The sequence below is a fragment of the Coregonus clupeaformis genome, chromosome 7 (genome assembly GCF_020615455.1).
Source record: "Coregonus clupeaformis isolate EN_2021a chromosome 7, ASM2061545v1, whole genome shotgun sequence".
Classification (NCBI taxonomy): Eukaryota; Metazoa; Chordata; class Actinopteri; order Salmoniformes; family Salmonidae; genus Coregonus; species Coregonus clupeaformis.
Window position 1 is genome coordinate 31,671,046 of NC_059198.1, and position 26,058 is coordinate 31,697,103.

The following is a 26,058-nucleotide window of genomic DNA, read 5'->3' on the forward strand; positions in this document are numbered from 1 at the left end:
TTTGTTTTTTTATATAAATAAATGTGGGACACAAAACAAAAGGCAGTGTAGAACATCATGCATTGCTTTAATAACTTTCAAAAGATTGTTCTGAAGTTTGCCCCCAAAATATGTATTTTCCTAGGAATTAAGTTGCACAAAAATGTGTGTGTTTTCCTACGAGTCTTTTCACATTGCATACAATGGCACCAGAGGGGATGGCTGCCGTTTTATGGACTCTTAACCAACCGTGGTATTTTGTGTGTTTTTTTGCAATGTTTGTAACTTATTTTGTACATAATGTTGCTGCTACCGTCTCTTATGACCGAAAAGAGCTTCTGGACATCGGAACAGCGATTACTCACCTTGAACTGGACGAATAATTTTTCTTTAATGAGTCGGACGAGAGGGATTTGCCCCAGACACCTGACAGGGCCCTCATCCCCGTCATTCGCAGTAGAAAGAAAAGGAGATATCTCGGAAGGAGATCGGGGAGCATGGTTAGGAGCCTGTGATGAGTGGCTAATCTGCTTTTGCCATCGATACTATTGGCCAATTTACAATCCCTTGATAATAAATTGGAGGAACTACAAGCACGTACATCCTACCAACGGGACATTAAAAACTGTAATATGTTTTACCGAGTCGTGGCTGAACGAAGAATTTAATAAAATACAGCTGGCGGTTATACACTGTATCGGCAGGATAGAACAGCAGCCTCTGGTAAGACAAGGGGTGGCGGTCTATGTATATTTGAAAACTCTACACCACCTTTACTCCACACACAGAGACCCGGACAAAGCTCTCCCTCGCCCTCCATTTGGCAAATCTGACCATAATTCTATCCTCCTGATTCCTGCTTACAAGCAAAAACTAAAGCAGGAAGCACCAGTGACTCGGTCAATAAAAAAGTGGTCAAATGAAGCAGATGCTAAGCTACAGGACTGTTTTACTAGCACAGACTGGAATATGTTCAGGGATTATTTCGATGGCATTGAGGAGTACACCACATCAGTTTTTGGCTTCATCAATAAGTGCATCGATGACATCGTCCCCACAGTGACTGTACGTACATACCCCAACCAGAAGCCATGGATTACAGGCAACATCCGCACTGAGCTAAAGCGTAGAGCTGCCGCTTTCAAGGAGCGGGATTCTAACCCGGAAGTTTATAAGAAATCCAGCTATGCCCTCCGACGAACCATCAAACAGGCAAAGCATCAATACAGGACTAAGATCGAATCGTACTACACCGGCTCGGACGCTAGTCGGATGTGGCAGGGCTTGCAAACTAATACAGACTACAAAGGGAATCACAGCCGCGAGCTGCCCAGTGACACGAGCCTACCAGACCAGCTAAATTACTTCTATGCTCGCTTCGAGGCAAGTAACACTGAAACATGCATGAGAGCATCAGCTGTTCTGGACAACTGTGTGATCACGCTCTCCATAGCCGATGTGAGTAAGACCTTTAAACAGGTCAACATTCACAATGTCTAGATGTCTATAAATTACGTATTTTCAACTTTCATTCAAAACCGAAAATGAACCTGACTTCAACATCTGGAAAATACATATTTTCACCTTTAATTCAGAACCTAAATTGAAACTAACTTCAATGTCTGGAAAAATACGTATTGTAGACGTGTTTTAACGTTATTTTGCTTACTGGGACTATTCTCGTAAGGGGCGGCAATTTGGTTGAATCGCCTAGGGCGGCAGAGTGGCCAGGAAGGATCCGTCACATGAGCACTTTCACTTTCCAAATGTTATTTGAAGTGGCCTTCCGTGCTGGCGGGAGATCTATTTTATATTCGAAAATAACAATAACAACATGTTGTAGGCCTACAGCTGAAAACGTTTTGATTACGTCCATCGTCCAAACTGGAATGTAGGCTATTTTCGTCTCGATTGCTTTTGCGCGTCTATCGTCTGAGTGAATCAATCCGCCCTGGGCCTGTATTGAAACGTAAATAGCCTACAATCATACTTTAATTTATGAATCTATATGTGCAACCCAATATGAACCGGTTCGTTAATTATTAAACTGTTAATAATATTCAATGACCTGGTAAATATAGCATTTTTTTCAACAAAGAAAACTGATTTGAAGAGGTGAACTGCAGTTGCGATCGGCGCCAATGGACCGGTTGGATTTTCTGACAGATAAGCAGTTACTGCAGTTTTTCCACTGTAGTAGGACAGAGATGTCGTGCATGGAGAAACCACACACCTTTCTTAACCAGCTCCGAGACCACCACCTCATTCCGGAGAAAATGCACAAGGTGAGAGCAAATACTCAAAGGTTAAATGTAATCCTATCGGTCACAATACCGAAAAAAAAACTTGGGTAGGCCTACTTTACATGCTTTAAATAAGGTAAAGTTGTAATTAACAAATAAGTAATATATTATGCATTATTAAGGTGAAGTATGATTCAGAGAAGTTTCATTAAATTTCTCAAAATGGTCACAAGACAAGGATAAATCTCGAAGGTGTAGACCTACTTTTACACCAGAAGTCTGTATTCAACAGCTTAAAAAACACTTTTTTTGTTGAAATGTTTTCATATTTACATTTTTAATATTTTGTTTAATGTTTAAAGGGTCTAGTTTACATAGGCTGTGTGCCTTAATTTTCAACACATTTACTTTAAAGGGGTCATCATGAATTTGACTGTAATTTATAGTCAGCTCTGTGGCAAGTAAAATTCAGTATTTAATATTAAAGTACACCTACTGTAATATAAATACAGTATCATAGCAAGTACTGTGTAATGACACAGTACAATACTGTAAACATTACTGTATTAGGCCTATACTGTAAAAAAAAAAAAAGTAAATGCTACCATCATCAACATGAATGAATGATTGGCTGAATGAATTGAGGTGAGGTCCTAAACCTAGCATAAAAGTGCATCCTTGTAGCTGTGTGGGCTAATATAGTCAAAATGTTTGCCTTCAGGTAAATTGAGCCAAAGGAAATTGGGTAAGTTGAGCCAATGGCAAATTGAGCAAATTGAAGTGTTTCCTTCCCAGGCGTAATGCAAGGCATTATTGCTGGGATATAAGGAAACAACAGGGCCTGTCCTATGTAAAAAGTGTTTGTTTTTAAGAAGTGTTTGTTAGGTGTTAAGCCTGTGTTAAAAGATGCTTAAAATTATTAAAAGACAAAAAGTTATTGGGATTGTGTTGAATTGTGTTTGGGAAATAAAGATAAACATGGTTTTAAAAAGGTAGTGGCAATATTTCATTCAGTACAGACATTTTTAGGCGGCTTAACTTACCCTGTCCCGCAGCTCATCTTACCTCATAAGTTGTGCCAAGAGACCGCTTTTTTGGGACTAATTATGTTTCAAAATTGTCATGTTTACATGAATTCTGATTATTTCCGGGGATACACAACATCATGTGAAATATATGTAGATATCTTTGTTAGAAAGAACACTATATTTCCCTTGACGGAGTGATGCTGAATGTAAAAAATGGGTCAACTTACCCCACTCTCCTCTAAAGTGTTTACATTTCACAGCATATTCATTCATATTTTGTGTTTTATAGTGATGTTACGTTTGATATCGGAGCTCCGAGGCATGCGTCAAAATCGCTAAGCAGCTAACTTCGAAGCAGTGTGCTGATGCGTGTATCACTTTATCAGAAGTATGTAATCAATGACGTCCAAAGCTTCATTTGATCACGTGCATTTTCAAACCGTGTGTTACAAAATGTGAAATCCTACTAATTTCTCTTTGGTTCCGGTGCTTTCTTCGATTCCAAGCTGCTTTCAAATACTGACCTGTATTGGACACGTACTTACAAATATAGTTCGAATTTTGTACAAAAAGTTTCATCTGAACGGTAGCTTAGCTGGTAGAGTAGAGAACATTCCGGGACGTGAGGGTATGAGGTAGAATCCTGTTGAAGGCACACTATTTAGACAATTGTTTTATGTGAAAGAACACTTTCTGCACTGTTCAAATAATTTGTTATATTTAGTATAGTATAAGCTTCTGTCTTAAGCATCCTAAATAATGCCATAGATTCAGATTTAGAAAAACAGTAAACTTGAAGGCAAAAAAGGGAAGCTTGATGTAAGATGCAAAGCTGGTATTCCAACTGATTATAGCCTACTGAAGCCAACAACTTACTGCTGCGCCACAGAGTTTTGATGAAAACAGTGGAGAAAAACGACATCTATCGGATAATCATTCGCTGCTATTTATTGCTAACCAGCAGATGTCACTAATGTGCATTGTGAACAGATAATGAAGCTCAGTTTTTTGGCACATTTTGGTGAAAGCGCTGAAGCCTTCATTAAGCATCGGTTTCCCATCACTAGAGTTTTATATCACTTGCACTTCTAGAGACCTTAAGAAAGGCTTCCAAATTAGCAGCAACTACAGGGAAAAACACACCAAAAGGACATGGCAAATGCCTTTTGCTCAACCATTTAAGGTTTAAGATTAGCTGCCACTCCAATCTGTCCCCTATACATTTTTAATTGATGGGGCACTATAACCACATACAAGTTAAATTGGTAAAGCATTCTCAATCACGGGTGCAACAAATATAGCCTCTTACAAGGCACGCCTCAAAATATGTTAACGTTACAGAAACAACAATACCATGGACCCACTATTGGTCAAAATATTTTCTGTGGGGTGGAATTACAGCACCATTAAATATACAGCAACTCTACTAAAATGCACCATTTATAGTATGCTGCAGTAAAATGTAAAAAAAATTTTTTTTTACTGTTGATAATACCTCAAATTACCGTATAAATTACAGTTTTGTTTTATGTGAAAGAACACTTTCTGCACTGTTCAAATAATTTGTTATATTTAGTATAGTATAAGCTTCTGTCTTAAGCATCCTAAATAATGCCATATATTCAGATTTTGAAAAACAGTAAACTTGAAGGCAAAAAAGGGAAGCTTGATGTAAGATGCAAAGCTGGTATTCCAACTGATTATAGGCTACTGAAGCCAACAACTTACTGCTGCGCCACAGAGTTTTGATGAAAACAGTGGAGAAAAACAACATCTATCTGATAATCATTCGCTGCTATTTATTGCTAACCAGCAGATGTAACTAATGTGCATTGTGAACAGATAATGAAGCTCAGTTTTTTGGCACATTTTGGTGAAAGCGCTGAAGCCTTCATTAAGCATCGGTTTCCCATCACTAGAGTTTTATATCACTTGCACTTCTAGAGACCTTAAGAAAGGCTTCCAAATTAGCAGCAACTACAGGGAAAAACACACCAAAAGGACATGGCAAATGCCTTTTGCTCAACCCTTTAAGGTTTAAGATTAGCTGCCACTCCAATCTGTCCCCTATACATTTTTAATTGATGGGGCACTATAACCACATACAAGTTAAATTGGTAAAGCATTCTCAATCACGGGTGCAACAAATATAGCCTCTTACAAGGCATGCCTCAAAATATGTTAACGTTACAGAAACAACAATACCATGGACCCACTATTGGTCAAAATATTTTCTGTGGGGTGGAATTACAGCACCATTAAATATACAGCAATTCTACTAAAATGCATCATTTATAGTATGCTGCAGTAAAATGTAAAAGTTTTTTTTTTACTGTTGATAATACCTCAAATTACCGTATAAATTACAGTTTTCCATTACAGTGTTGAATCCATGATGCTCGTTGTGTTGGGTTATGGATATACTTGATCATCAAGATTATCTTACAGATGATTTTACCATTATCCATTAGCCTTTACATATGTTTAAATCAGTGATGTTGACTGTAAAATGTTGGCCATGTATAGACCCATATACTGAATTAATGTAATAACTGATCAAAAATGTAATGTCAATAGGTTTGTTTAGGTTTGTAGACCTTTTGTGAGTTTTGCTGAATAGTCACAAGGGCACCTGGATTATCAGAGTAGTGGGACATAGCCACAGGTGTAAACCTGGTTCGTATGGGTATTTGTGCTGAGATATGCAGGTGTAGATCCGGTTTATATTAGTATTGGGACTCGTAAAAAGTGTAGACCCAGTTTGTAGGAGTACTGGCGCTGAGGTGCAGGGCTGTAGCCAGGGTCTGAGTTTTAGACATTTTAAGAAAGTTGACGCTCATTTACTGCATTTCTATACAATTTAAAAACTCTAAAATGCTATTTGGAGAACAGCAAAAACAAGCAAAAAAAAACAACAACCATTATCACATTGGTTGCTGTAGCTTCAGTCACCTCAGTCGATCTACAAACACATAGCCTATTGGCTATACAATTAGCCGCTACACATTAACTCACATTAACTCAGCACCAGGATTAAAACTATAATTGAATATGTACAGAGGGATCTGTTAGCAGAAAAATTATTTTATTAACAAAAGGTAAATACGTTTGCTTAACATAACTTTTTTGTTGTTGCAGTTTTACAGCTAATTTCCTGCAATTCTACACATTTTGCCATGTGGTGGGGAGAAGTTTTTGCAGTTTTAAAAGCAAATTAAGTGACATTGGCTAATTGAGTGACTGTCAGCGAGTGACATAACGAGGAAAACTGCTGATGCACAACCAAGTTTCGAAATTGCAACTTGTGTATTCACAGAGAAAATCACAGAGGTCCGGACCTCGGTGTCCTTATATGTAGCTACGGCCTTGCTGTGCAGGGGTAGACCTGGTTTACAGTTTGAGTAATCAGGCTTTGGCACATTTAGACCTGGCTTAGTTGACTAATTGGGATCAAGCACAGGTGCAGACTTTGTAGGTATGTAAATTGGAGCTGAAGTACAGGTGTAGACCTGGTTTGTATTAATATTGGGGCTGAAATGCAGAAGTATACCTATTTTTATGGCAATTGGGTCTGACATGTAACATTATTGACAAAAATCTGTATTGGGTTAGATGTGCAGGTGTACACCTGGTCTGTAAGAATATCGGGGCTGAAGTACAAGTGTTGACCTGGTTTGTATGAGTGTTTAGGCTTGGGCACTGGGGTAGACCTGTTTTATATGCATATGCCCATGGACTTACCTGGTTTATATGTTTAATGGGGTGTAGGGATACACAAGGCTCATACAGGTAATTGGTCTATTGCCCATTCAAATCCTTTCTGGCAACAAGTTTGTGGTAGGAAAAAAAGTGAATGGGGCTAGAGCACATGTGTTATACCACTGTACTATGGGTTTATCTATGAAATGATAAGCGTATACAGGTCAAAGGTCATAGGACTAACATATGCAAATAACAGGTTTGGGGTGTGCAGCGAATAGCTTGATATACAGGTAACTGAAAAAATAAAGGAAACACTTAAAACGAGAGTTCTGGTGGCTCTGTTATGGTGTGGGGTGCATTTTCCTGGCACGGTTTAGATTTACTCAATACCTTAGAGGGCAAGGTAAACACCAAGAAATACACAGCCATTCTGAGTGATCACCTTCAATCTATGATGAATAATTTCTATCCTGATGGGAGTGGTCTCTTCCAGGATGACAATGACACAATCCACAGGGCACGAGTGATCACTGAATGGTTTGATGAGCACGAAAATGATGTTTACCATATGCCATGGCCGTCTCAGTCACCAGATCTCAACCAAGTTTAACACTTTAACACAGATTCTGGAACGGTGCCTGAGACTGCGTATTCCACCAGCATCAACAAAACACCAAATGATGGAATTTCTCGTGGAAGAATGGTGTCGCATCCCTCCAATAGATAGCCATACACTTGTAAAATCTATGCCAAGGCACACTGAAGCTGTTCTGACGACTTGTGGCGGCCTAACGCCCTATTAAGACACATTATATTGTTGTTTCCTTTATTTTGGCAGTTACCTTCAGGTTACTGTTGGTGACTTGGGGAATACAGGCCTAGGTAAAGTGGGTAACAGGGCTGAGATAGGCAAGTAACAGGGATGTGTATTGGCAAAGGAACTGGGGTCTATGATTAGCAAATAGGGCATTTAGGGCTAAGATATGGGTGCATCGGTACTTGATTGTATCAATATTAGGGTATTAGTATGTGGGTGTTAGGGTTAGGGCATGGGTTAACAGGGCTGGAGTACAATGCCAAGCGTCCCGTCTGGAGGATTCCTGGCACCGTCCCTACAGTGAAGCATGGTGGTGGCAGCATCATGCTGTGAGGATGTTTTTCAGCGGCAGGGACTGTGAGACTAGTCAGGATCAAGGAAAAGATGAACGGAGCAAAGTACAGAGAGATCCTTGATGAAAACCTGCTCCAGAGCTCAGACTGGGGCGAAGGTTCACCTTTCAACAGGACAACGACCCTAAGCAAACAGCCAAAACAACGCAGGAGTGGCTTCGGGACAAGTTTCTGAATGTCCTTGAGTGGCCCAGCCAGAGCCCGGACATGATCCCGATCTAACGTCTCTGAAGAGACCTGAAAATAGCTGACAGATCTTGAGAGGATCTGCAGAGAAGAATGGGAGAAACTCCCCAAATACAGGTGTGGCAAGCTTGTAGCGTCATACCCAAGAAGACTCAAGGCTGTCTGAACCGGACCAAATCTGAACCAATCATAGACATCTATGTTTCACAAGTTTGGACAGCACAGTACAGTACAGCACAGCATAGCAGAGTACAGTACATTACAGTACAGCACAGTAAAGAAAAGTTGACTATAGTACAGTACAGTAGAGTACAGTACAATACAGTAGAGCACAGTACAGTAAATAAAAGTAAGTATAGTTCAGTACATTAGAGTACAGCACAGTAGAGTATAGTTCAGTATAATGTACTGTATTGTTTAATACTTTCCTCTAATGTACTCTACTGTACTGTACTCTACTGAATTAACTCTACTGTACTCTACTGATTTAAATTCTACTGTACACCTTACTGTACTGTACTGTAGTACTTTACTCAACCGAATAAAACCCTGATTTAACCCTGTAATAAAACAAATTGTAGTCTACAGAAGTTAATTGGTAAAATTCTTCCTCCTATTTTGCAAGTAAAGGTGCCTGGACAAACCTTTTGGGTTACCACACCAGCGGAACCTTTCCGGTTGAAAAAGGTTCCTCGAGTCTGAAAAGGGTCCTCGAGGTTCTTCGAGGAACCTCTGTGTAAAGGTCAATGATGTAAATAAACCCTGGACAGTGGGTGCTGCATTGAAGCCACCGCGCAGCCATCTTGGTACTCCTCCGTTGTAAAAAATATTTGCATTTATTCATGTCTACATTAATTTTTGACAAGTTTATTGTATGACAGACACCTTAATGCATACTTTTAAATTATATTATGTGAGCTAAACATAAAATAAATAATTAAAATATAAAAACACAAACTATATTGTACTAATGTTACTGTCCCCACTACAACAACAGAAAATACTTAAATACATGTCATTTTGTCCTTGAAACATTGAATTGAAATACTGTATTACTGTATAATAATTAGATTCATTCCTCTGGAGGACTGCTGTAAATCTCTCTCGGACCAGGTGACTTTTATCAACATATTCGGCTCTATTTATGCTCAGATTCGAAAATGCTAATTAGCATCAAAGTAGACATCATGCAAGACTACAAATCGCTGCAAGCTCCTGCACGTCATCTCTAGCTGACACCTTTGCTAACTGGTATTGTGTCAATTTAAAACTTGCACAAAACATTTCACAGAATTGTCCATTTAAAGAAATGTAGCTAATTTATTCATTACTACATTTAGCTAACATTAGATAGTTGATCCAGAGATTCTTACCTTTGCCTCGATTCGGCAGTCTCGTCCAGATCATCATGGCATTTGTACTTCTTTATGATAACGACATTAGCATATAATTAGCATTTCATTTTTGGAGGGTAAATGCAGGTGAATATATTGATAAAAGTCACCTTGTCCTAGAGAGATTTATACGGTTATCAAAACGTCACTCCAGGGTAAGCCTACATGAAACACAGCCCTTATTTTAAGTGTTTCAAAAAAAGAAAGATGGGAAAAATGAACGATTGTAACCATTTCCCTGTTTGACCGCTAGAGGTTCCTTGAGGATCTCCAGGGTTCATCGGGTCAACACTAATTCTAAGAGTGTACTGTGTACACTAAGACCAGTCACTGTCCTATTACTAGCTGGGTACAAATAACAGGTTATGGAATGTTATTGTAAGAGTGAAAATTGGAGTTGATGATCATTGATTAGTACTGCCTGACGTGTGTCCATAAATTCCTGTCTGTCACATGAACTGATTGGGATGGTAGTTGCTTCTAGAGAATCAAGTCTATCACTCCAGCCACAATTTGACAACCCCCACAAATTGGACCATGGTTTTATATTTGACCTCTCCTGCAGAATCTGATTCGGATGAAGAGTAAGGAGCTGAGGGAGAAGGGTGTGTACCAGGTGTTGGACTGGGTGGAGGCAGAGAGGCCCGACAGCATCAAGTTGTTCTGGAACTGTGTGTTCAGGGACCACCTCCTGCAGAAATACCCCACGTTACGCCTGCTACAAAACCGCCTGCTGAACGGTCAGTTCTGGAGCATTCACTCTTATTATTGTATTATAATGGCATTCGTTTGTATAAGTTAATATCGGTATATAATTCTAACTCCTAGTGTAATATAAATGTAGTCACAATGGTGGATACTTTGAAGTTGAGGTACAAAGCCCTGTCGAATTTGTATTTATTATAATTCTTTATTAGGTGTACATGAATTAGGTTGCGTGGTTTGCTCAATTTAGCCTCCAATCCCTTGTAGGATCGTTTACATTCTATGAGAAACTGCCAGAGAAGGTGGAGAAGGAAGAGGTGGAGGATAAGAAGAAGAAGGCTTCAGTGGAAGGAGAAGAGGAGGAGGAGGAGGAGGAGGAGAAGAAGACAGGAAGGAGAAAGAGGAAACAGAAAAAGAGAAGTGGGAGTATGGAGGAGGAGCAGCCCAGCACGTCCACCCAGTCCACCCCCAGTCAGAAGAGGAAAGTCCAGAGGCCCAAATACTGTGAGTCCCAGGCTTCATGTTCCCTGGGGGAAAGAGGAGGCCTTGAGTCGGAAAGTCTAAAGTACCTGTAAATAACTGTCAAATAGGAAAGATAGGGTCAGGAAAGATGGCAGACTGAACACAGCAGTGCAGATCACCTCAAGATAAAAACGTAATATTCAATATCTGTAAGTTAGACTAAATATTAGCACTTCACATACTGGTGGGTAATAACCTTCAATCTGGAAAAAAAAGACAAAACAAATCATAAGGCTAGAGAAATGTATTGACAAATATTACGAAAACAAGCAACACCCAAATATGACGGAGAGTAAACATTTTACATTTTTACATTTTAGTCATTTAGCAGACGCTCTTATCCAGAGCGACTTACAGTTTTAGTGAGTGCATACATTTTTCATACTGGCCCCCCGTGGGAATCGAACCCACAACCCTGGCGTTGCAAGCTCCATGCTCTACCAACTGAGCTACAGTTGGAGAACCAATCCCCATAAGGAAACGCGACTCCTCGATGGACACAGACGACTTAAGCTTTTCACCACCGGGAATGGTAAGGGTGGAAACCGATCTGTTTAAATGGATAAATGACAAACTGGGCATACTTGAATTAGTCAGTAAAGATATAAAGGAGTTGAAGGCGAGCCTTGAGATGAGTGACGAAAAAGCTGCGACAATAGAGAAAGAAACTAAAAAGCTAAAAGGGACAGTCAATAAGATTGAAACGGACGGTAATGAACTTAAAAAGGAGAACATTTTTCTGAGAGAAGCCTTACTTGACATACAGACTAGCTCTATGAGAGAAAATCTGGTACTTACTGGTATCCAAGAGAAAGAAGGAGATGTTCCTGAGGGTGTAGTGAGGTACTTCCTCCTTACAGCACTTCAGATTCCACGTGAAGCTGTCGACAAAATCCAACTCGAACGTGTACACCGTTTCGGACAGAGGGGACAGAGATATGAGCGCCCAATCGTTGCCAAATGTGCGTTTAAAAAATAAAATAATAATGGTTAAAAGCCTGGGTGAAAGACTTGCTGGCACGAAAATAGGCATGAATTATCATTTCCCGAAGGAAATTGTAGAACGGCGCAAAGTTCTGTACCCAGTCTTCAAAGATAATAGATTAAAGGGGAAACGTGTAGCACTCGTAGTCGATAAACTGTATATTGATAACCAAATGTTCAGAGACACAATGGCTATTCTGTTCTAATAGAGGAGTGGAATAATGGAACAGCCAATACTAGCCATGGTAGGGATTGTAATAATAAAACACATTTATAGTATTTTATAAAGGGATAAGACGGCAATACAAGAAAAGATAACTAGCGAAATAATACATCTTCAGATATAACTCATTAGAACACAAAATTACTCAATCAACATAGTGGAGATAAAAACATAGCAAACAGAAGACATAGAAGGCACAGTATGTGGGTATGTGTGGATGTATTGTGGTGGAATGTGTGGTGTGCGTTTTTGTGTTTGGAAAAGTGTGGCGTTAAGTGAGTGAAAGGAAATGGTTGCATATCCCAGAACCAATGTGTGTCTGTGAGCAGGGGTTGTGAGAGAGAGCTTTCAATTTTGTGCAGATGAAGGATATACAGTACCAGTCAAAAGTTTGGACACACCTACTCAATCATTTTTCATATTGTAGAATAATAGTGACGACATCAAAACTATGAAAAAACACACATGGAATCAAATCAAATCAAATCGAATTCAATTTTATTGGCCACATGCGCCGAATACAACAGGTGCAGACATTACAGTGAAATGCAGTGCAAATAGTCTGGGTAGCCATTATTAGCTGTTCAGGAGTCTTATGGCTTGGGGGTAGAAGCTGTTGAGAAGTCTTTTGGACCTAGACTTGGCACTCCGGTACCGCTTGCCATGCGGTAGCAGAGAGAACAGTCTATGACTAGGGTGGCTGGAGTCTTTGATAATTTTGAGGGCCTTCCTCTGACACCGCCTGGTATAGAGGTCCTGGATGGCAGGAAGCTTGGCCCCAGTGATGTACTGGGCCGTACGCACTACCCTTTGTAGTGCCTTGCAGTCGGAGGCCAAGCAGTTGCCATACCAGGCGGTGATGCAACCAGTCAGGATGCTCTCGATGGTGCAGCTGTAGAACTTTTTGAGGATCTGAGGACCCATGCCAAATCTTTTCAGTCTCCTGAGGGGGAATAGGCTTTGTTGTGCCCTCTTCACGACTGTCTTGGTGTGTTTGGACCATGATAGTTTGTTGGTGATGTGGACACCAAGGAACTTGAAGCTCTCAACCTGTTCCACTACAGCCCCGTCGATGAGAATGGGGGCGTGCTCAGTCCTCTTTTTTTTCCTGTAGTCCACAATCATCTCCTTTGTCTTGGTCACGTTGAGGGAGAGGTTGTTATCCTGGCACCACACGGCCAGGTCTCTGACTGTCAGCGGGTGCTGTAGGTGGGTGTGGTGCAGGAATCAGGCGCAGGACGCAGAAACTTAGTCCAAAAGACTTTAGTGAACAATCACTCATAACACGAGCCAAAAAGCCCGGAGGCGAGAAAGTACGCACACAGGCGTAAAACAAAATGCGCACTAACATGTGCGAGAACCCTCCCAAACAGAGGAGGAAAACAACTAAGCACAGACAACCAACAGAAGCGCAATCACACACAACACATGACAAACACAACGAGAACTTATAGGACAACTAATGAACGCTAAACGATAACAGGTGTACCACATCTAGACCAAACCAAACGAACATCGAAACATACAACGGTGGCAGCTAGTACTCCGGAGACGACGACCGCCGAAGCCTGCCCGAGCAAGGAAGAGAGGCAGCCTCGGCCGAAACCGTGACAGTACCCCCCCTTGACGCGCGGCTCCAGCCGTGCGCCGACCCCGGCCTCGGGGACGACCAGGAGGACGCGGAGCAGGGCGCGTCGGGTGACTACGGTGGAATTCTGTCAGGAGAGACGGGTTCAAAATGTCTCTCCTCGGCACCCAGCACCGTTCCTCCGGGCCGTACCCCTCCCACTCCACGAGATATTGGAGATCCCCCATCCGACGTCTCGAATCCAAGATGGACCGCACGGTGTACGCCGGTGCCCCCTCGATGTCCAATGGGGCGGAGGAGTCTCTCTGATCTCATCTTCCTGGAGTGGACCAGCTACCACCGGCCTGAGAAGAGACACATGGAACGAGGGGTTAATACGATAATCACTAGGCAGTTGTAATCTGTAACACACCTCGTTCAATCTTCTCAGGACTTTGAATGGCCCCACAAACCGCCGACCCAGCTTCCGGCAGGGCAGGCGGAGGGGCAGGTTTCTGGTAGAGAGCCAGACTCGATCACCAGGTGCGTACACCGGCCCCTCACTGCGGTGGAGATCGGCGCTCGCCTTCTGACGATGGAGGGCCCGCTGCAGGTGGACGTGTGCAGCGTTCCACGTCTCCTCCGAGCGCCGCACCCACTCATCCACCGCAGGAGCCTCGATCTGGCTCTGCTGCCATGGTGCCAGAACCGGCTGGTAACCTAACACACATTGGAAAGGGGTTAGGTTAGTTGAGGAGTGGCGTAGGGAATTCTGGGCCATTTCTGCCCTGGGAACGTACCGTGCCCACTCCTCCGGCCGGCCCTGGCAGTAAGATCTAAGAAACCTACCCACATCCTGGTTCACACGTTCCACCTGCCCATTACTCTCAGGATGGTAACCCGAGGTAAGGCTCACCGAGACCCCCAAACGCTCCATAAATGCTCTCCAGACTCTGGAGGTGAACTGGGGACCTCGATCAGACACAATATCCTCGGGTACCCCGTAGTGCCGGAAAACGTGGGTGAATAGAGCTTCGGCGGTCTGTAGGGCAGTAGGAAGGCCCGGCATAGGGAGCAAACGACAGGCCTTAGAGAACCGGTCCACAACGACCAGTATAGTAGTATTCCCCTGCGAGGGGGAAGGTCAGTGACGAAGTCCACCGAGAGGTGAGACCATGGTCGTTGTGGAACGGGCAGGGGTTGTAACTTACCCCTAGGCAGATGTCTAGGCGCCTTACACTGGGCGCACACCGAGCAGGAGGAGACATAAACCCTCACATCCCTGGCTAACGTGGGCCACCAGTACTTAGCACTCAGGCAGTGCACTGTCCGGCCAATACCAGGATGTCCAGAGGAGGGTGACGTGTGAGCCCAATAGATCAATCGATCCCGAACCTCGAGCGGGACGTACGCCCGACCCTCCGGGCATTGAGGAGGACTAGGGTCGGTGCGCAACGCCCGCTCGATTTCAGCATCGACCTCCCACACTACCGGTGCCACCAGACAAGACTCCGGCAGTATGGGAGTGGGCTCCACGGACCTCTCCTCTGTGTCATACCGCCGAGACAGTGCGTCTGCCTTACCGTTCTGTGACCCAGGGATGTACGTGATCTTAAATACGAACCGGGCCAAAACATGTTCCACCGTGCCTGGCGAGGGTTCAGTCTCCTAGCTGCCCGGATGTACTCCAGGTTACGGTGGTCAGTCAAAATGAGAAAAGGGTGTTGAGCCCCCTCAAGCCAATGCCTCCACACCTTTAGGGCCTGTACCACGGCTAACAGTTCCCTGTCCCCTACGTCATAATTTCGCTCCGCCGGACTGAGCTTTTTGGAATAAAAGGCACAGGGGCGGAGTTTAGGTGGCGTGCCGGACCGTTGCGAAAGCACGGCCCCTATACCGGCCTCTGACGCGTCCACCTCTACCTGAAATGGTAAAGCGGGATCCGGATGCGCCAGCACCGGAGCCGAAGTAAACAGGTCCTTCAGTCTCCCAAAAGCCCTGTCCGCCTCGGCTGACCACTGCAAACGCACCGGACCCCCCTTCAAATGAGACGTTATGGGAGCTGCCACCTGTCCAAAACCCCGGATAAACCTCCGGTAGTAATTTGCAAACCCCAAAAACTGCTGCACCTCTTTAACAGTGGTTGGAGTCTGCCAATTACGCACGGCTGACACCCGGTCAACCTCCATCTTCACCCCTGACGCAGACAACTGATAACCCAAAAAGGAGATCGACTCCTGGAAAAACAGACATTTCTCTGCCTTGACATACAGGTCGTGCTCCAACAGCCTCCTCAACACTCGGCGCACCAGGGCCACATGCTCGACTCGGGTAGACGAGTACACAAGAATGTCATCTATGTACACGACCACCCCCTGCCCCTGCATGTCCCTGAAGATCTCATCCACAAATGATTGGAAAACTGAAGGAGCGTTCATCAACCCGTATGGCATGACAAGATACTCGTAATGACCCGAGGTGGTACTAAACGCTGTCTTCCATTCATCGCCCTCCCTAATGCGTACCAAATCAAATCAAATCAAATCAAATTTTATTGGTCACATGCGCAGAATACAACAGGTGCAGACATTACAGTGAAATGCTTACTTACAGCCCTTAACCAACAGTGCATTTATTTTAAACAAAAAAAGTAAGAATAAAACAACAACAAAAAAAGTGTTGAGAAAAAAAGAGCAGAAGTAAAATAAAGTGACAGTAGGGAGGCTATATATACAGTAAAATAAAGTGACAGTAGGGAGGCTATATATACAGGGGGGTACCGTTGCAGAGTCAATGTGCGGGGGCACCGGCTAGTTGAGGTAGTTGAGGTAATATGTACGAAGTTGTAAGCGCTCCTGAGATCTAATTTTGTGAAAAAAACGCGCCCCGTGCAATGACTCCGTCATGGTCGCAATCAGAGGAAGTGGATAACTGTACTTCACCGTGATCTGATTGAGACTACGGTAATCAATGCACGGGCGTAACCCTCCATCCTTCTTCTTCACAAAAAAGAAACTCGAGGACGCAGGGGAAGTGGATGGCCGTATGTATCCTTGTCTCAGAGATTCGTCTATGTAAGTCTCCATAGCTCTCTTCTCCTCTTGAGACAGAGGATACACATGGCTCCGTGGGAGCGCAGCTCCTGCCTGGAGGTCTATCGCACAATCTCCCTGCCTATGAGGAGGTAACTGCGTCGCCCTCGACTTACTGAACACAATAGCCAAATCCTCATACTCGGGGGGAATGTGCAAAGCGGGCACCTGGTTTGGACTCTCCACCGAGGTAGCCCCCACGGAAACACCTAAACATCGCCCCACACACTGGGCAGACCACTCCATCAGAGCCCTCTCCTGCCACGAAATAGACGGATTATGGATACTCAACCAGGGCATTCCCAGCACCACCGGATACGCAGGAGAGTCGATCAGATATAGCTGGATAATCTCCTCATGACCCCCCTGCGTACACATCCTAAGTGGTGCTGTGACTTCCCTGATCAAGCCCGATCCCAACGGACGGCTATCTAGGGCATGAACGGGGAATGGGACGTCAACAGGAAGAAGGGGAATCCCTAATTCTAAACAAAATTTACTATCAACAAAATTCCCAGCCGCGCCTGAATCTACTAGCGCCTTATGCTGGGAATGAGGTGCAACCTGTGGAAATCGCACAGGTATACAGAAGTGCGCAACAGAGAGCTCTGGGTAAGTGGGGCGCCTACTCACCTGGAAGGACTCCCCAGTGCGGAGCCTGTCGTCTACTCCCCTAGGAGACCCTCCCCAGCACCTAGCCGCGGTGTGTCCTCCACGGCCACAGTTGGTGCAGGGGCGGCCCCCTCGTGCTCCGACCCCTCCTCTCTCTAGCGCCAGCACCCCGAGCTCCATAGGGCTCGGCTCGGAGGTGCTGGAGGATGGAATGGATGGACCCCCCTCGGAACGTCCGCGGGTAGCCAGCAGGGTGTCCAGCCTGATGGACATGTCCACTAACTGATCGAAAGTGAGGCTGGTATCCCTGCAGGCCAGCTCCCGACGGACGTCCTCTCGTAGACTACAGCGGTAGTGATCGATGAGGGCCCGCTCATTCCACCCTGCATCCGCCGCTAGAGTTCGGAATTCTAAAGCGAACTCCTGGGCGCTCCTCCTCCCCTGCCGGAGGTAGAACAGACGCTCCCCCACCGCTTTCCCCTCAGGTGGATGGTCAAACACAGCCCTGAAGCGGCGGGAGAACTCAGAGTAGGTGATAGTGGAGGCGTCTATTCTCCTCCACTCGGCGTTGGCCCATTCCAAAGCCTTGCCGGTAAGACAGGAGATGAGGGCGGACACGCTCTCGTGTCCCGAGGGCGCCGGGTGTACGGTGGCCAGGTATAGTTCCACCTGCAGATGGAAGCCCTGACACCCGGCAGCGGTCCCATCATAGGCCCTCGGGAGCGAGAGCCGAATTCCCCTGGGTTCCGGAGCTTGAATGGGCTGACTGGCCGATGGTGATGGCACGGGAGGTGGAGTTGTGGGTGTCCCTCTGGTCTCCCAGCGTTGAATGGTGTTAATCACGTCCTGAAGGGCGGTCCCGATACGAAGGATCTGATCGTTCTGCTCACGGACCCTATCCTCCAGAGACTCAGGTGCTGCTGCGGCTCCTGCTGATTCCATCCTTAAGGTGTGTGATTCTGTCAGCGGGTGCTGTAGGTGGGTGTGGTGCAGGAATCAGGCGCAGGACGCAGAAACTTAGTCCAAAAGACTTTAGTGAACAATCACTCATAACACAAGCCAAAAAGCCCGGAGGCGAGAAAGTACGCACACAGGCGTAAAACAAAATGCACACTAACATGTGCGAGAACCCTCCCAAACAGAGGAGGAAAACAACGAAGCACAGACAACCAACAGAAGCGCAATCACACACAACACATGACAAACACAACGAGAACTTATAGGACAACTAATGAACGCTAAACGATAACAGGTGTACCACATCTAGACCAAACCAAACGAACATCGAAACATACAACGGTGGCAGCTAGTACTCCGGAGACGACGACCGCCGAAGCCTGCCCGAGCAAGGAAGAGAGGCAGCTTCGGCCGAAACCGTGACACTGACCTCCTCCCTATAGGCTGTCTCATCGTTGTCGGTGATCAGGCCTACCACTGTTGTGTCGTCGGCAAACTTAATGATGGTGTTGGAGTCGTGCCTGGCCATGCAGTCATGGGTGAACAGGGAGTACAGGAGGGGACTGAGCACGCACCCCTGAGGGGCCCCCGTGTTGAGGATCAGTGTGGCAGATGTGTTGTTACCTACCCTTACCACCTGGGGGCGGCCCGTCAGGAAGTCCAGGATCCAGTTGCAGAGGGAGGTGTTTAGTCCCAGGATCCTTAGCTTAGTGGTGAGCTTTGAGGACACTATGGTGTTGAATGCTGAGCTGTAGTCAATGAATAGCATTCTCACGTAGGTGTTCCTCTTGTCCAGGCGGGAAAGTAATCATGTAGTAACCCAAAAAATGTTAAACAAATCAAAATATATTTGAGATTTGAGATTCTTCAAAGAGCCACCCTGTTATCATGAGTTTCTCTGGTATCAAGTCATTCTGGATGCAATAAGATATTTAACACTTAGATGGAGAGTTGATACAAAGTATTTAATACATACGGTACCGGGTTCAGCATAACAAATGGCACATGCGTTGCCTCTTGTCATCCGAACTACTAGACAAAGAAAATGTATCTCTTCTTATAGTCCCTGTTACATATTGCTTCAACAACATCTGGTTACCATCAGTGGGCACTCCCCACCCTGATGGTATCGCCTTGTACCCAAGGCAGGCTATTCCATCTATCAATCATTCTAAGATAAACACCAGTAAGCTCCCTCGACATACTGGAATCCTTGGCATTCAGACTCTGTGGCACCAAGAGTCACCTATCTAATAGATTTAACATTGTTCCTACAACACTATGAAAAGACGTCATATCAATCCCCCAATTCTTTTTTTTCTGTTGTAAGTAACATTCCCCAGATATAACATTACTTAACCCAAACAATTCACATAAAACTTCATATAAAAATAAAATGTTCTCCAATCAGTAGTATAGATATATGACTGGAGTCTAAACTATGCTAGATAAATAAGAATTCATCTCCCAGCTACATTCTCTATACTTGAATCCAACCATATTCTCAATGTATTTAATCAACAAAGGTATACATTCTCAGTCACCTGGCTCATGCACAATCAAACATCTCAAACCTCTATGGACTTAGTCTGAGTAAAATATCGATACATGACTAACTAATATATATATTCACTCTAAATATCTATGTAGGCAAAACCTCAGTTATAGATATGGAAAAATCCCACATAGACCCATCCTTTCAGACATGCTAACAATAAAAACATAAACATGAATGCTTAACATCATGATATCATCCAAGAAAATACATTGATTCATGAATATATCCCAATAAAAATAACTTCAATCTTCATTCTCCATTTCTTCATAGAAAACCCCACATTTTCACACTGGGTCACTATCTTATCTACTAAAATAGTCACGTTCCCCCATTACGCATCCTGTAACCTTATAGTCAAAGTTATACAATTCCAACATCACATTCCCCAATTGTCAATCAACATTATCAATGGACTCTACACTTGAATAAGATGATATAGATGAAGAATTTGTACTTTCCCTCCTTGCATTAATATTGACTGATAGAGCTCTAGCTATAATCACTGGCATGTTAGTAATCGTTTGTACAGATCTCAAAATCAATCCCCGAAATATGGGAAAACAACACCCCATGACTATGGCTATTATAATGAATATGGCTACTAGGGGACCTAGAATGCTTGCCATCCATGTTCCTATTGAATTACCACTAAAAAACCTTGAAAGGACTTCACCAGCGTTCAAATTGCTATATCCCCCTAATATCTTTGCATCCCTATTTGTATTCGTAATTCCATCCTCTATTTCTCTAATAGCTTTAGTTAAATTCCCAAGACCTTCCGATTCTGATGGTAAGTATGTACAACATGCATCTCCCCTATAATCGCATACACTCCCCCTTTAGCTGCTGTAATACCATCGAATGCTATGCGATTATCAATTGCATATTGTCTAATGAGTACCATTTCAGACCCAATTGCTTGAAAACCCATGACTGTTAGAAGGTACCAGGTTTAGCCTGAACTTTGTTCAACGCTGACTCCGTTCCAGTAATATTCCTTAGGATATAGGCAAAGGATAAGACTCTGGTTTCAGTCACTGATAAATCAGGACAGCCTTGGATTACTTAGGAATGAGGAATTCAACCCGAGGTCAGATCAGATAAAGATAGAAAACAAACTTTCCTCTTTCACACACCAACCCCAGTGATATGAAACAATTAAGTTCTTGCCTAGCAACACATATGTACCAATGTTTAAACCTTTCATTATAAAACATACACATCAATCCCCCTTCTCTAGGACTTCATAGGTCCCCTATCAATACATCCAAATACTTCAAATGTATATAGTGACTGATATGTGAATACAGTAACCTAATAATCAACATGTTCATGATATAAGGCACAATCATTGCATTAACCTTATATGTTTCAAACAGTAAGATTTCAAAATTTCTACTCGCACTAACCAATATTTGTGTCCTAACCTAGTAAAATAATATATCGCTGTTCTAACCATAATATCCATTTAAAACAGTTGTCATGCTGAGAATAGTTTCAACATCCTTAGTTACTAATAAATACTAATGATTTACTTAAATCACTCAGTAATCTTATAAGTCATAACCAAAACCAAATTAATTATCCCAACCAAATGTAGAATGATAATTCTTAGTGCTTCACATTGTCCAATCACTTAAAGTTAAAAACCCTCAACTTAACACACATTACCATTGTCAGAATGTACACATATGTTAACATACAGTGTAACTATCCATAATTCTAGTATTACCTTACTCATCATGAGAATAACTACAGATTATTATTACAATGCATTCTTAGTCGAAATTACTATGAATGTAGCAGTGGATATACAGTTGAAGTAGTTTACATACACTTAGGTTGGAGTCATTAAAACTTGTTTTTCAACCACTCCACACATTTCTTGTTAACAAACTATAGTTTTGGCAAGTCGGTTAGGACATCTACTTTGTGCATGACACAAGTAATTTTTCCAACAATTGTTTACAGACAGATTATTTCACTTACAATTCACTGTATCACAATTCCAGTGGGTCAGACGTTTACATACACTAAGTTGACTGTGCCTTTAAAAAGCTTTGAAAATTCCAGAAAACTATGTCATGGCTTTAGAAGCTTCTGATAGGCTACTTGACATAATTTGAGTCAATTGGAGGTGTACCTGTGGATGTTTTTCAAGGCCTACCTTCAAACTCAGTGCCTCTTTGCTTGACATCATGGGAAAATCAAAAGAAATCAGCCAAGACCTCAGAAAAAAAATGGTAGACCTCCACAAGTCTGGTTCATCCTTGGGAGTACTTTCCAAACGCCTGAAGGTACCACGTTCATCTGTACAAACAATAGTACACAAGTATTGTCACGTTCGTTGAATGACGGGTCAGACCAAGGATATACGTACATGTTTATTAAACCAAATAAACACAACGACAAAACAACAAACTAAACGAAACGTGAAGTCCAAGGTAGCACACACAACATACCTTACACCAGGGGTGTCAAACGTCCGGCCCGCGGGCCGGATCAGGCCCACAAACGGGTTTAATCCGGCCCGCAAGATGATTTTGTAAAGTATAAAAATGCGCTGCAATTTTTCAATAAAATAAACTGCTGTTCCAATTGAGTCCACTGGATGGCGCAATAGCAATTTTGTTAAGCAAGCAAACTGTTTATACCGGGGCAGAGCAAGTAGGTCAAGCAAGTGCTACTTTGTTTTGCCCGCAATATTTATTACGGCTTCTACTATTAACATTATGTGCTTTGGCACCCTCATTGCCCCAATATGTCTCTGTCAAAAAATAGAAAAGTGGACGCAGAGTGCAGATTGTTCCAAGAAAAATGGTCATCCTCCTATTTATTCACGGAATTGAATGGGAAAGCTGTATGTTTGGTGTGTTCACAGCATGTTGCAGTGCTGAAAGAATATAACCTTCGTCGCCACTATGTGAGTCTTCATGCGGACAAATATGACACGGAGAAGAGAGAAGGTGAATGAACTGTTGGCGGGTCTGAAGAAACAGCAGTCTGTGTTTACTCACAGCCGAGACATCAGTGACGCTGCAGTGAAAGCTAGCTACCTCATTGCTAATGAAATCGCAGTGGCTTCAAAACCATTTAGTGAGGGTGAATTTGTAAAAACATGCATGATGAAGGCAGCGGAGATTGTGTGCCCTGAAAAGCGCAAGGCTTTTGCAAATATCAGCCTGACAAGAAACACAGTTGCAGACAGGATTTCCGATCTTTCAGTGGATTTGGACAGCCAGTTGAAGCAAAAAGTAAAGCCATTTATTGCGTTTTCGGTTGCAATTGATGAAAGCACGGACATTACAGATGTTGCACAACTGGCCATTTTCATCCGCGGAGTTGATGACACATTGACCATCACCGAGGAGTTCGTGGAGTTGGTGCCGATGACAGATACAACGACAGCAGCTGATATTTTCACCGCACTCGTCGGCGCGCTGGACAGGGTCGGAGTGGACTGGTTCGCGCTGTCAGCCTGGCTACAGATGGTGCGCCCTCAATGATCGGGAAAAAAGCAGGCGTTGTAACAAAGTTCAGAGAGAAAGTGCAATCTGCAAATGGAGGACGTGATTTTTGGACTTTTCACTGTATTTTGCACCAGGAGGCTTTGTGTTGCAAGTCATTAAAGATGGATAACGTCATGAAGGTGGTCATCCAAACTGTTAATTTCATCTGATCCAGAAGCCTGAATCACCGTCAGTTTGACAGCCTTCTCAGAGAGAAAGACCACATCTATGGCCTGCCATACCACACTGAGGTAAGATGGTTAAGCCGAGGTGCTGTGCTGAGGCGTTTCTTTGATTTACGAGATGAAATTAAACAGTTCATGGAAGAAAAGGGCAAACCAGTGTTAGAATTTCATTCCGCAGAATGGATGCAGGACCTTGCATTTATGGTGGATGTTACAGAGCACCTGAATAACTTGAACAAACAGCTGCAAGGGCGCAACAAAGTTGTCACGCAGTATTATGACAGCATAAGTTTTTCAAGTTGAAGCTGTCATTGTGGGAGACGCAACTCGCCGGTGGTGATGCAGCTCACTTCCCCTGTCTGAAAAATGTGTGCGCGACCCAACATGTGACAGACATGAAGCGGTTCAAAGATAAAATAACGGGACTGTTAAGGGAGTTTGAGCAACGCTTTCAGATTTTGGGTGAACGGGAGAAAGACTTCAACGTTTTTTGCTCGCCATTCACCGTGAATCCTTCTGATCTGCCCGTCAGCATCCAACTTGAAATTATAGACTTGCTGTGTGACTCGGATTTGAAGGGCAAATTTGCCGCAGCTGGCTTGGACACATTTTATCAGAATCTCTTGCCAGGTTACCCCAACTTGACAACCCTCGCTGCAAAACTGTTGTGTATGTTTGGAACCACATATCTTTGTGAGCAAGTTTTCTCTGTAATGAGCATAAATAAAACAAAGCTGCTCTCAAGGCTCACGCACAAGCACTTGAATCACATCCTGAAGTTGGCTGCCACTCAGGATGTGACGCCTGATATTGATGCGCTGGTGAAAGCTAAAAGATGCCAGGTATCAGGAGTCAAATAAACTATGCAACCCCACTTAAAGTGCTGCATGAGACACCCTGATATAGTTCTGTGATCTGTGATATACTTATGTGAATCACTGAGGCATTGTGTGTTTGTGTGTTCTTTGTCCTCAGAATTTTCAAATAACTTGAGGTGTTTTATGATTAATAGTGATGTTGTGCTTTTGGACACACTGTCCTCAGGCTCCAGCTTTATGTTTATATGTTTTTATGTTGATGTTGTTTTTAATTGATTTTATTTTATTTATATATTTAACCTATTCTTGACTCTGTGGTTCTTGCACTTGTTTGGGGAACAGGATTTCATTCTTTTTATCTACATTTCTGCCTGAGAAATGACACCCTGATATAGTTCTGTGATCTGTGAAACAGTTCTGTGAATCACTGAGGAATTGTGTGTTTTGTGTGTTCTTTTTCTTTAGAATTTTCAAATAAACTTGAGGTGTTTTATGATTAATAGTGATGTTGTGCTTGTACTATTTTGGACACACTGTCCTCAGGCTCCAGCTTTATGTTTTATGTTGATCGTATTAAAACAATGAAAACAATCTGAAGTTGTTGTTTTTAAGTTATATATACCATGATTTTACCGGTCCGGCCCACTTGGGAATAGATTTTCCTCCATGTGGCCCCTGAGCTAAAATGAGTTTGACACCCCTGCCTTACACGGAACAAGATCCCACAACTAGACAGTGCCAATAGGCTGCCTAAGTATGGTCCACAATCAGAGACAACGAGCGACAGCTGCCTCTGATTGGGAACCACACCGGCCAACATAGAACTATACATACTAGATCACAAACATAGAAAATACAACAAGGAATATACACACCCTGACTCAGCATATAAGCGTCCCCTGAGTCAGGGCGTGACAGTACCCCCCCAAAAGTGCGGACTCCGACCGCACAACATAAACATAACAGGGTAGGGGCCGGGTGGGCATTCCGCCTCGGAGGCGGATCCGGCTCTGGGCGTGACGACCTCTTACTCTCTGCCTCCCTGTTGCGCCCCTGGTCTGGTCTGGAGCCGCTGACCGGAGCTGGACCAGGCACCGGTGGAGCGGACTGCTCAGGCTCCGGACTGGAGCCGCTGACCGGAGCTGGATCAGGCACCGGTGGAGCGGACTGCTCTGGCTCCGGAGTGGAACAGCTGACCGGAACTGGATCAGGCAACCGGTGTAAAGCGGTGGAACGGGCACGGGCCGTGCCGGACTGGACACACGCACCACTGGTCTGGTGCGAGGAGCAGGCACGGGCCGGACCGGACTAGGAACACGCACCACTGGCTTGGTGCGAGGAGCAGGAACGGGCCGGGCCGGACTGGCGACATGCACCACTGGCTTGGTGCGAGGAGCAGGAACAGGCCGGGCCGGACTGGCGACGCGCACCACTGGCTTGGTGCGAGGAGCAGGAACATGCCGGGCCGGACTGGCGACGCAAACCACTGGCTTGGTGCGAGGAGCAGTAACGGGCCGGGCCGGACTGGACACACGCACCACTGGTCTGGTGCGAGGAGCAGGCACGGGCCGGACCGGACTAGGAACACGCACCACTGGCTTGGTGCGAGGAGCAGGAACGGGCC

At 44.0% G+C, this 26,058-nt stretch overlaps 1 protein-coding gene across 1 annotated transcript in view; it reads left to right on the forward strand.

Annotated features, from left to right (window-relative positions):
• The first annotated feature begins 1,711 nt into the window (after positions 1-1,711).
• Positions 1,712-26,058, forward strand: part of LOC121569732 (nuclear body protein SP140-like protein) — a 78,364-nt gene continuing 54,017 nt past the window's right edge. Inside the window, exons 1-3 of the mRNA XM_041880888.2 lie at positions 1,712-2,264; positions 10,268-10,442; positions 10,675-10,911. Coding sequence (XP_041736822.2) covers positions 2,121-2,264; positions 10,268-10,442; positions 10,675-10,911 — 556 coding nt within the window. The 5' untranslated portion in view covers positions 1,712-2,120. The remainder of the gene's footprint in view (positions 2,265-10,267; positions 10,443-10,674; positions 10,912-26,058) is intronic.